Raw genomic sequence first — 13,868 nt, 5'->3', positions numbered from 1 at the left:
ATAGATAATAATCATCTTATTGGAAGCAGGGTCCACCAGTTGCAAGTGATGCCCAGAAAAACATCACCATTCAAATTTTGAGAAAGGTGTAAGTATTTCTATGGGCGGAAATACTGACAGTGAGAGATGTGTGTTTCATCTGACGAGGCAAGTCTGCTAAAATGAACCTCTAAACTTTAAAGAACTGTGTTAAAGAATCACACCGAAATCCCATTAGGAACACCACAAAAGTGCATAAACACGGTCGTTGTACGTAACTTCAGCAGCCTCAGGTGGTTTTCGGGAACGACAAGTGTTTATGGTGAAAACTCTCTCTCTCTCTCTCTCTCTCTCTCTCTCTCTCTCTCTCTCTCTCTCTCTCTCTCTCTCTCTCTCTCTTTAAACTTGGAAACTGTCATCAACGTTAACATGACCCTGGATGCCACAGTAATGAAATGAATATATCTCGTTATTACAAGAGCCATGCAAAAGCTAAACACTCATACCATTGCAATTTGTAAAATTCCAGAGGTATAACGAAAATCATAAAAATATTCACAACCATATAGACACACACAGAAACACGGGCTTACACACATACACACACACCTTCACAAATGTGTGTGTGTGAGAGATGAAATTCGTCGTCTTGTGGTCCAAATATTCTCTTGATCTTCGCAGTAAATACGCTGGACACAGTCATGGTGCTAACAACAGTATTCTAAAATACTTCCTGAAAATCTTCAAGGTAACACGTTCTGGAGCTACCTCATCAAAAGGAAAATTCATATTGGGGAAAAAACGTTCTTGAGCCTGCCGGAGGATATTGGTTTAAGTAAACTTTACTGAATGCCGTTTCCGATTTTAATAGGAAATACCCGTCCCCGTAGATTTATGATAGTTATTAGTACCCTAAAAATATTTACTTATCGCAACGAAATCACAAAAATATGGAAAAATGGTAAGGGTTGCAGATTTCTTCTTTTAAGAAAATCCTTTGCGATACAGTAAAAAAAAAAAACCTTTTGCAAACGTTCCCACGACGTTTTACAAAATAGTTAGACAGTACGGAAAGTACCGAATTTCTGGAAATATTTAAAGAAATTTCCCTGCTTTTTGGACGTCCTTAAAACCACGAAAATAATTTTCCTTTCAGAATGACAGTTTCTTCTGTAACCGAATTCAGTTGGAGAATATGAAAGTGGGTAACAATCCTCCTCTCTCTTAAGCTTATTTTCTCTTTCCTACCTAAGGCATTTAGAAGACCTTTACCAGATTCAAAGAAGCTTATCTGCCACTACAGATCATACAACTCTGAAGTCTAGCTGTCATTTTCCTCTTCATGAAATTAGCATTAAAAGATGTCTTACTGTTTTTGCACGAGAATTTAATGCCTTATTCGAACCATTTTCCACTAGCCCTGGATAAAATAATACACTGTGGTCATAACAATGCATTTTCAATCGGAATACAAGATGAAATCTGGCCGCAGTATGGGAAGCCCTGCAAGTCCAGTGCTTGTTAATTTATATTAAAGCACTCTGAAACGATGATAAAAAATCCCATAAAACTCATGGAAATGTTTAGATGAAACATGTATATATTTCAAATTTCTGGAATCCTAGCTGAAGCGATTGTAATCATTTTTTTTTTTAAATTAAATAACTTAGTACCAAGCATAAAATTCAAAATAGAAGAACGTGCATTAAAATTCCGTCATCAGACTTCTTAGTCATGAGAGATAACGCAGCATATAAATTTCCTGTCGATATAAAACCTAATTTTGCATCATCCCACATTTACTATTTAGTTACCATGAAATCTCAGTTAAACAGGCTTAGCCTGCAATTCATTTTCACGAGAACTTTAGATTTGCTCTCCACAATATATAAACCTAGAATTTACATTGATTTGTAAACAACAATCATCTCTAAAATACGCAAACCACGTGATTTAGAAAGCTTTCATACAAAGCAAACTAAATTGTCTATCGTACCCCACAAGGTATCCCTTGAGAGACAGCCAGTCATAAAACAAAATCGCTTACCTTGACAGCCATAAAAAGTTAAGCCAAAACTTGGGAATTGCCAACCTTTTTGTTTTTAGCTATCCCAGAACTGTAGGTAAACTTGTAGTCAATGTTCAATATAAACAAAGTCCCAAAGATATCGATGTATACAAAATCCCTCCTATACACAGTTATAAATTTATAAGGTTGTCGCTGTGAGAATAATTCTAAATAAACGCTCAGTCAGATACGGACATCAAAATTCCGTTATCTGTAATTATACAAATAGTCCGAATCATAGTGTCGACTAGAATTTGTCACGCATTATTTTCAGGAGCAACTCTCGGTTCAAAGGTCAAAAGTAGAACTCGCGTAATCAAACAAACAAACAAACACAATGGCCATCTCGAAAAGATCTTGGAAATACGACGCCATAGACAACATATTTCTTTGACAAACATTAAAGAACTTCGAAAGAGATAACTCTGGGTCTATGGTCACATAAGCTCGACCCTGTGGTCTGACTTTCGAAGGGTTCCTTATATTTACTGACCGATGTACATATATATATATATATATATATATATATATATATATATATATATATATACATATATAATATATATATATATATATATATATATATATATATATTTATATATACACACATTAGTATTTATTGTCTTAATTTCCACTACCTGTTTGAATATGGATCTATTCAAAAACTTAATTTCTGTATTTTTACAGGTATCTATTACTCTACTATTAAGTCTCGTCTTAGTAGTAATTTTGCATGATTTCATACATATATATATATGTATATGTATATATATATATATATATTTATATATATATATATGTACACACATTCCTTTGTCTTTAATTTACTACCATATATATAAAATATATTTCTGCATTTTTATATATTATAATTAAATATAGTAGTAAATATATATAGTCTTAGTATGTATATATAGATATATATATATATATATATATATATATATATATATATATATATATATATATATATAAATATATATATATACACAAATATATATCTAAACATATACATAATACATTTATATTTATAAAATATATACATATTTATACATACATACATACACACACACATATATATATATATATATTGGGCGGGTAATTTTATGGGTTTTCATTAGCTTTTTTGTAAACTCTAGCGAACTCTTTTCAATTCGCAGCTCTTACAATTTTTTTGTCGTTTTATAAATTATGATACCTTCACAGAAAGCATCTAACCAGATACAACGTATAGCTAACTAAAGCCTTGATGGAAATCTCTTTACTAAAAGTATAAATAAACTTATGTTATTTCAAGCTTCTCCGTAAATTCAGTATCATCTGTTTTGTTGAACAACTAATTTCTTAAGGACACCCATCCCATCATTTGTCATTTAGGGCTGTGTTTTATCTTGATTCTAAATTAGCAACATAATTCATGGAAATGAAATAAATCCCATAAATCACTAGTGCATGGCCAAATAAATCCTACGCTTAATGCAATCTTTATCGCTAATTATGAGACATATTTAGTGGGGAATTTAGGATTAGTTACTTTTCCCATGTTATTTCCTCCATTGCCGTGAATTTAGAGTTCTGAAATTAGACTGGAAAAAAATGACAAGAACTTTCAAAGTATGCTGCTGCAGATAGAAACCTGAATTGCGTCCTCATTGAAAAGTGGAGAGAAAATAGTTTTTGGTAATACAGGTTTTTTAACGAAATAGAACGTTGTTCGCATCTGACCAACGGTACTGTAACTTTTCAACTTAATTTTTAAACATCACAATCAAAGATATAAACATTAAAAGGAGATGAACTTTCTTCGTGCCTGTTGTACAAACTCGAACTGCACACAACTCATTAGCTCTACTTACCTGTCCAGAATGGTAGTCCTTCTTTCAAATCTTCCTCCTCCGGAATCGAGTTCCATGTTCCCGTTGTTTGCGTCGACAATATCAACTTTGATGTATTTCGCGTCCTGATGTCTACTGGAGTAATACGAAGAGGAAGGAGACGATGAGGCTGAGGTGGATGGGAGTTGGTGGTGGTGAGGGTGCAAGAGAGGGCGTTGGTGGTGGTAGTGGTGGGGTGAGAGGAGGGGAGAGTCCTGTGAACTGGTATCCGATACGGTAACAGTCACGCCCGAGTCTCCGTCACTTGGCACAGCACGAGAGTAACTGAGGAGCGAAGAGCCAGCCAGCCCGCACCCGCTCTGAGAGTCGTACCGGCCACTACCGGAGGCAGAAGCGGCACCGGCACTTGGCGTAGGATCCCCTCTTTCTCCTTCGCCACCTGCGATGCCAGAAGGGCCTTCCTCTTCACATCCAGCACATAGGGATAATCCAGGCAAGGCCTCCTTCGGAGTACCTCCAGATGGCGTCGTTACTGTTATTTCAGCCGGCGGTGGCGTTTTCGAAAAGACTTCTTCTTTGGGCGACTTGGTGTGCTTCGATTTGGTTTCTTTAAGACTGTAGTGCATGGAACGGGGTCTTTCGGGTCGGGTGACCTGTTTCTTCATCGACTTTCTCATTAGGATGTTTTTCGGATGCCCCGTCGAAGGACCCGAGTCTAACTTTAGGAGGCCCCTGCCACGTATGAGACTAACAGCGGTGGCGGTTTCTCCTCCAGAACCCACGCCCTTGGTAAGGTGAACAACGCTTTCCCTCTTGACATTGTTGATTTCTGGGCTAGAAGCGCTGCTGACGGCGCCAAGTCTCCGGAAGTGCCTCTCTCCCGTTTGTAAAGGATGTTTAGGATTAAGGCTCTCATTGCTGTCATCAGTAGCACGGCTAGTGCTTGGCTTTGGGTCATCTATACTGCTAATACTGCCTTGGTCCCAAGAACTGGTTTTGGTCAATGACAATCGTCTGTCCGTTGGGGTGGTAGATTGCTCCGCATCTACTTCTCGAGCGCCGATGTCATCATCATCGTCATCGTCTACTCGCTGTTTGGATGCCAGGTCAGAGGAACTGCTCTCTACATTGAAGGACGCCCCCTTACAAGTTTCGTGGCTATCGGATGATTGTGCCAGCGACGTCATTAGCGAAGGATACCGGTTAAGGGAGAGTTCATAAAAATGGCAATATGGAGTAATATCTTGACTGTATTGAAGACTTTAAACAATTACCATTTTCTTCAGATAGATTTTGCCCACTAAACCCAAGAGGTAACACATTTTCCTACATACACTTTTCAGGATAATAATAGAGACCGTTAACCAATAAAACACAGAGGCATAAGACTGTCCAAAAATTACGCACAGTTACTTTTAAATACATGGACTTGCTCCCTTTTTCAGTTGACAAAAGAATGGAGATAGCTTTGTCTGTAATATAATGGTGGAAACATCTGGTCCTCACTTGAACGTTACACCTCGTTGTCTTTTTACTCCTCTTCTTGACAAAGATAAAAATCAGCTGACGGGGGATTTCCTCAACGCTTACTGTCTTGACCTTTCACACAAATTCTGAAAAAAGAAAGAAAACGAAAAAATCAACACATAGAACCGACATTTATGATTTCTCTCTCTCTCTCTCTCTCTCTCTCTCTCTCTCTCTCTCTCTCTCTCTCTCTCTCTCTCTCTCTCTCTCAGGAACACAGAAAAGCAATCAATTTCAAATGGATTTTCATATCCGACAGAACTCTCCTAATATAATAATTGTAGGAAGAAAACTCTGTTACATCTCATGGTTTATTTAAATCTTGATATTAAGGTATTATGATTCACCAAACACGTTTGTGTATGAATGCTCTGCTAACCGTCTCGCCTATCCTAGTCATGGAAAGGCATCTCAATAACAGAGAGCGACATTGTTTTTAAGTGAAAGTATTCATGAACTAAAATAAAGAAGGTCAACACCGTGTAAAAATATGCTGGTAACGTTAAATACATACATATATATACAAATAAAGAATAAAAGTGTCGCCGTACAGCTCTGGAAATGCAAATATCCTGAACTGAAATTCAGCCCCATTCCACACTTTTTCAGAATTCATGTGGGCCAAAGGTAAGACAAGACGAAAAATAAAAGATCAATCTAGATTACAGATGGAAAATACGAATCTCTGAGTAAACCGCAACAAAAATATGTAAAAAGACAAGTCACAATTGTTTATCATTTCTCTGCTTTATTGTCAGTGCCTAAATAACACGCATAAGAAGATTAATGACACTGTCGATGTTCTTTTCAATAAATTTTTACTTAAACCGATCATGAAGGTATTACTGAAAACTGCAATAAACAAAAACATAAAGTGAATTTCAGTATCAAAGATCAAAGGGCTTGGCATCCCACTGACATTTTCTAAGTCTGTCCCTCGAAAATAAAGAGAAAGTAGATCAAAGAGAAAGTTGGGGCTTTATTTTGAAGAAAGCGATGAATTTGTCTCTTGAAGAAAGAAAGTCAGGAAGAAGAAGAGCAAGGAGAGAATTAAAAAATAAAGCTGTAGACGGCAACTCCTATTACCGATTTCCCCAGAGTAATGTGGGAAAAGGTGGCCTGACGGGTGGGTGTTTTGAGGCAGCCTGGTGTAGGAGGGAATTATAACCTGAAAAAAAAAAAACACTCTGAGCAACTTATATATGAAAAACTGACTCTAGAAACTTATAAGTTTCGTTATGAATTTTGCTTGACTGATATCGACCGACATAATTTATATTTTGATGACTCTTGTCACTTTAAGGTTTACAGAATATTATTGCATGTATAAACTACAAACATCCTTCAAGGCAAGCGAGCAGTGCATATTTGTATTTTAACAAAATACCTCGAGAACGAATGAACGGGTGTTGTTGAAATGGTAAAAGCTTTTTTTATTGGGCGACTTCTTATAATGAGAAAACTGTGGCAAACATCGATATACTTCCCATAGAAAAATAAGGCCAATATTTATCGATGCCGCCAAATTTAATTGTCGCCTTATCCGGCTAACATACAGACAGACAAACGGAAAAGGCAGATTCAAACCTAAACAAAAACATATCCTCTTTGTGAAGATATTTTTTATGAGATTAATGAAATAATCCGTAAACCGTATTGCTTTGCTTTTAGAACAACTGTTTATAATCTAGGAGATAACGAGGTATTTGAGACTGTTTAAATGAGATTAGTTATCATTACCTCTTAAGTATGATCCGTTTATTATTAATTACAATAAAAGTTTAACAAAGCGATATTTTGATGCAATACCGTTTGTAACACAGTTTACCCAGTATCTTATTACTAATACCATCCCGATTCAAGCGCTGGAATGAAAGGAATGTCGTCTCTAGAAATTTCCTATAATCTCATGCAAAAGTTTGGTTTTCAAAATTTTCATCGATATGGGAAATACACAGCAGAGCTCTCTCTCTCTCTCTTTCTCTCTCTCTCATAGTATAGAGAGAAAACAAGCTCTGCTGTGTATTTCCCATATCAATGAAAATTTTGAAAACTAAACTTTTGAACAGAGAGAGAGAGAGAGAGAGAGAGAGAGAGAGAGAGAGAGAGAGAGAGAGAGAGAGAGAGAGAGAGAGAACTGTGAACGTATCTATGGAGCTCTATTCTGAAGATTCGTTCATTAAACAATGTCGGCACATAAATTACCGCTGGTATTTTCTTCAATGTTCTTTCAAGGACATAATAATAATAAGTAAAACTTACATCATAGAAAAAAGGCAATTAAGAAAAGGATAAAGCCCCATTTCTCCCTTCATCGGCACTGAATCCTTGCAAGCTGTTTGGGATCCATTCTAAAGAGACGGAGAAGTCTGCAGGTCAGTAAATTATGATTTGTACAATTGTCAAAACTCGCAACTGCATTTCCATGTCTCCCAGAGAGATGAAGAAAAGTTTACGTTAAAAATTGATTTTTTTTTTCACTTATACACACATGACTCTTACCTTATCGTTTAGTGTAACAACGTACTGGTATTCATGTTTTATTGTAAGGTACCCACAAGACATCAATGCATACCAAACTTATTTTTAGTTGGGTAAAATAAAGCGGCGAAAACTAAAATAAAATCGTAGACGAGACCATGGTTAGATAAGACGATACCTCATGGCTTCATTCACGCTTTTACCCTTTCCGATAAAGTAAACACGCGGCAGCCAATATGAGGAAAATAACCCGAGCATATACTTCTTTTTGTTATAAGGTCTTTTCTCTCTCTCTCTCTCTCTCTCTCTCTCTCTCTCTCTCTCTCTCTCTCTCTCTCTATATATATATATATATATATATATATATATATATATATATATATATATATATATATATATACTGTGTGTGTGTGTGTGGGGGTGTGTGTGTGCGTATGTATATATGAGCTTTTCAGTCGAGAAACATGCCAAGTGGCATTTTTAAAATACTGAAGACGGATCTGTGATGTACAAGGATAAAACCAGCGAAAAATAAATTACAAATACTTTGACCCAGGATGGCGCTTGGCATGTTTCTCGACTGAAAGTCTCATATATATATATATATATATATATATATATATATATATATATATATATATATATATATATATATATATATATATAGAGAGAGAGCCTCGATGGCTCAGTCGGTTACAGCAGCAGCTTCGGACTTCGTAGAGGTCTGTGGCGCGGGTTCAAACCCGCAGCCGACTGATCAAGAGAGGCAGACACTTTGCTATCCGTGTAGACATCCCGGGATTATATATGTAATCAACGGATAGGTTTGCTTAAAAGCAAATGGATGTTACAGACTAAATACACACACAAAACAAAGCCACTACAACACCTTCTAAAAACATAACAAACATCTAAAACCGGGCAATAACTTCTCGCTGCTGGGAAGAAAGGGCGTTGGGTCGGGTATACATGAAACATACGCTTTGGGTCTAAGCGATGTCAGGCAGGGCAGCCGATCGAGATGGTCTACCCAAAGCCAAATCAAAAGTCCTTCAAAAGAAGGCATCATTACCCCATACAAAAATGGGAATAAAAAGCACGTTAAAAAGAAGAAGATATATATATATATATATATATATATATATATATATATATATATATATATGTATATGTGTGTGTGTGTGTGTGTGTGTGTTGTGTGCGTTTGTGTGTGTGTGTATAGTATGCAATTTCCTTCGGAAAGGATAACCTCAAAGAGAAATGAGACATTAGTCGGTATTACGTTCATCCCCTAACAGCCGAATCGTGAATGAAATCCCTGTGCAGAAAATCAATGACGTCAGCCGTCTCATACACCTACGCCTAAGCCTACATAAAAGGTTCAAAAACAAATTGCCGCCTCCACTTTACAAACACAGCGAACCATACTCTCCTGCTACAGATATGTTGCAGCATTTTCTTTCTAGCGCTTTCCTATCCCTTTAACCACTGTTTTTTTTTTTTCGTTTTTCTTATCTCTAGTCTCATAAAACTTTAGAATTATACATACTTTCCCGTACACACAGTCCTCCAATCTTTCCGTGAAAGCAAATATTCTTAGATGAAATTGATTTTTTTTTCAGATGCCAATCTTTTTAACGCATCACTTTTATATTCCTGCATTTCTTACCCTTGCATTCCCTGTTACTCATTAACTGCGCGAGCAAGTTCATCTCTTCAATTTTCAACCTTTCGTTCCCCGTTCAATATCCACACTCCAGTTCCACAAATGGCAGCTGCCTGGATAATCCCTTAATACATATCAGTAGTTTTCCTTCCACATTCTATCTTAATAGGAGGTTAATCATAAATTGATGAAATGAATTATTGCTGGTATTTCGTCACTTGTTAGGTTTATTGTAACTTGCTATGAATTGTTACAATTCTTTATTCTTCAGATTTTTTATCTGACCTCGCCCATGATGGCACAGCGTTGTCCTAGAACCGGCTTTATCAACGTCATGCAAATTGCGTATCATCTTTTTTGTGTACACAGGTCCCGACCCTCAGCAAAATTATTTTCGCATTCGAAATATCCCATTAATCTGCAAGGCCATTCATATTAAAAAAAAAAAAAAAAAAAAAAAAAAGCCATGGAAAATATTATGAACAGCGTTCCCCTTCCGAGTCACGTTCATACCGTTTACACAACCCAGAGTTAATAATGTGCACCGATGTAATAAAATATTGGTCTTTGCATGAATGAGCTTAAAAGGTTTCCAGTGACGAAAATGTGTTTTTCCAATTTAAATCTAGTAACCTTTTTGGCTTTGCGCTTTATCTCCTATAAATCGAGATCATAGATACCTGGTAGTTGGGGCGCATATGAGCATCTCTTTACGTTTTTTCGCCCACTCATTCAGTGAAAAGAGAATCGAGGGGATTCAAGAGTGAAATTCCTTATGTTTTGAATGCAATAAATAATAACTGAAGGAACCCAAAACCAACATCAGTAAGAGCAGTAATTAAAAAATCAAATAATGAAATTCTTTCTGCAGTCAATGGATTAATTTTACTTGAAACATAAATCAGGAATTGTGGGAAGAAGGGCCTTAAATAATTTAAGCTGAAGTGACAATAAGAACTATCAATTACGTATAAAGTAAAAGCCATATAAAGGAAAGCTGCCATAAAAGTATAAAAGCAAAAGACATTTTCTTTTCACTGGCATCATGTGAGCTGCTCTGCCCTATCCCATACGATTAATTATTCATTCTGATATCAACTGCAAGCGATGAATATGAAAGTGGAAATATTTTCTATTTTAGGCAATACTTAATCTGATACGTAATATTTTATATTTTAGGCAATACTTAATCAATACTTAACGTGATATCAATGGCAATAAAACGGCGAAAAAGAGAACAGAAAATTCATTAGTTAATCTCTCTCTCTCTCTCAGAGCAAATCTAGGCTAATATATATATATATATATATATATATATATATATATATATATATATATATATATATATATATATATATATATATATATATATATATATATATATATCCATCCTTCAATTGCAAGTTAGTACACACTATTATGTATGTATGTATGTATGTATATATATGTATATATATATATATATATATATATATATATATATATATATATATATATATATATATATATATATATATATATATATATATCATATATATATATATATATATATATATATAATAAAATTTTCATTTTAAGAATTCGTTCTAAACAATCTCTAAACAATCTCCTTAAAAAAATGCAAGCGTTCAGCAGTACTGTATAGTCGGATAGCCAGAATTAGTAAAAAAAAAAAAAAAAAAAAAAAGTTACGTGAACTGTATTTATAAAGCCTAACAACATCACCCATACTTTATGCTTAGCTTGTCCACCAAACATTGGTTAAGATGCCTTTGCAAATACTACAAGTAAAGCTGAACATGATAAACCTGATCCTATGTTTCTGTTACTAAGGCAGCCGGAATCTGTCCATCAGCTGTATATGACTAATAAGCTCTAATGTCAAACTTCAATTTATTTAGGAAGATAACGTCCCTCACAGTATAAAATTCACCAACAAAGGTATTTAAACACTGAAAATTTATTTATGCATCAAATGCTTTCTTATGACAATGACAATAACTTCAATCTGTATAAGTTAAATAAAAGCAAAACGTTTTTAAATAACGTATCAACTCCCTTAAGAAACACCATTTTCCTTCCACTTACGAATAGCAGGAATGATATAAACCTGAATTTGGTATCCTTCATAAAATGGATAAAATCCTTAGCAACGAATTTCCCTGCTGAGGCGATGCCAGACCTTAAACAATCATAACATGAACTCAGGGAATAAAAAAACCAAAAGATTTCCAAGGTTCATAAACAGAATAAATGACAACTAATCAAAACCAAACCAGTCATTCGAAAGACGAGGAGAACAGTTGGATGGTAGTCATCAGAAAGTCACACTGAGTGGCCAGATAATAAAAATAATACATGTGAAGAAAATCCTCAAAGTATAAAAAAAATTACGATATCATCTTCCTCCACAACTAGATTGACAGAGTAGCCCCATTCAAGGCTCTAATAAATTTTTCATTTTATTACCATTCACTATCAAGTCCTTTTATATCCGTGTAAATGGGGGTTGAATATCATGACCATCAAAGATCACTCGGAAGTACACAGTTGCACCACAGTGAAGGATGGATTTTTTTTTTTTTTTTTTAAAGAAATTGCCGACCCATATCATTTTGTGTTTGGTCCTCCAAAGATTCTATCTTTACTAGGACGGAAGAGGGAGGGTGAACGAATAAAAACGTCATAAAAGATGATATAATAAAAGCATTACTGACATTGTCAAAAAACCCATCGTACGTGCATTTTCCAGCGAAAGGGAAATGCACTGGGGGTATGGGGTGGGGGGCTGGTGTGTTCAGGAGGAGTAGGTCATAGATACACTTAAAGAGAAACTGATATTACTAGTAAACTGACTTAAACCGAGTAGAAACAGTTAGGTGGGCGGATATATAAATCGCCTGTGAATTCATTTAATAATAACCAAATAACTTGAGAATAATCAAAATCTTATGAAAGTCAAAAAATGACTAACGGAGACATAATTTCATTAATAAAATTATAAGGAATCGAAAACTAAACAATAGTTCCAGTAAAGCAAACTCATTCAGAGTATCACAAGACGTTCGATAACCTGAGACGGAATGAGTAAACAATACATCCGCTTACTACTGTGCTCTCTCTCTCTCTCTCTCTCTCTCTCTCTCTCTCTCTCTCTCAAGCATCTGGGACGGTACAGAATCTCGAGGACTTAGTCCGACAGCCTAAGGCTTTCAAAGTTTAGCAATGCATAAATCGGTACGAAGTGTGACTTGTCTCTCAGGACTGAAGTAGAAGACACGATTTGCTCTTGCCGCCTTCGAATGAAGGCCACAAGAATACACCACAATCAAAATAGTTTAGTAAACTTAGCCGATGGCAAGGCACCATTCCGACCTAGTTCACACCAGTTCATCATCAATCAGTGGAAATGATCAAAGTTACTAGCAGATGGTTATGAAACAGTTCCGAATTCCGAACGAAGAAATGAAATTAAATCAAAACCACATTGATAAATACTGTAATATATTATTTGATCCTAAGTTCTTTCAGTAGGAGATACAAAGTAAGTCTTCTTCTAATCTGCACAATGGAGTCTTGAAAGTGTATCAAAAATGGGTAAGATATCGAGGCAAAAAATAAATAAATAAATAAATAAATAAATAAATTAAATACGTAAATAAAAGAGGATACGAAATTTTCCCAATATTGATTGAAGAATTTGTTAAGAGGCTATAACAGTTTACAATAATGCTCAAAGGCAGGGTCTCCTGCAAATACTAACAAGAAAACTTTAAAAAATTTTACGGCAGCCGAATGAGTCTCATAATTCCGCACTCTTATCTATAACTTCTTTTGTCACTCCTTTACAAGACGATGAAAAATAATAAAAAAAAGCTGTCCAGAACGTTAGCATGATTTTTATTAAATCTATTTTGAATTATAAGCATTCATCGTCGTCATCATAATTATTATCATCGCCTCCAACGACAAACAACGTAGAGGTCCTCTGTTAAATTCCGCCACTCATCATAAATGTGCTTTCACTTTCACAAATCCTCATTCATCTCCAGTCCCCTCCCCGTTTCCCATATTCCTCATCTATGTTTGGTCTGGGTGTTCGAAGTCTTGTGGTGCCCAAAATAATCCAGCTGACATTAACACGTACTATTCTCACAAGGGATGGTGCGAAGAACGTGTATAACTTTGACGTGTCTATATCAACTCCGGGACAGTACAAGCCACCTCCATCTGCTTTCCATCATTATCTCATCCACATTTGGAACTTCAGAAATTTCCCTTTTGATTTAATTTGTCATTTCATTCTGCTACT

General features: G+C 35.5%; 1 protein-coding gene across 1 annotated transcript in view; it reads right to left on the bottom strand.

The window, feature by feature from the left end:
- Window positions 1–13,868, bottom strand: part of LOC136833933 (uncharacterized) — a 656,879-nt gene that overhangs the window by 58,395 nt on the left and 584,616 nt on the right. The window contains exon 2 of the mRNA XM_067096214.1: window positions 3,904–5,495. Within this exon, the coding sequence (XP_066952315.1) occupies window positions 3,904–5,069 (1,166 nt within the window). The 5' untranslated portion in view covers window positions 5,070–5,495. The remainder of the gene's footprint in view (window positions 1–3,903; window positions 5,496–13,868) is intronic.

The sequence above is a fragment of the Macrobrachium rosenbergii genome, chromosome 52, assembly GCF_040412425.1.
Source record: "Macrobrachium rosenbergii isolate ZJJX-2024 chromosome 52, ASM4041242v1, whole genome shotgun sequence".
Lineage (NCBI taxonomy): Eukaryota > Metazoa > Arthropoda > Malacostraca > Decapoda > Palaemonidae > Macrobrachium > Macrobrachium rosenbergii.
This window is presented reverse-complemented; position numbering and strand designations above follow the sequence as displayed.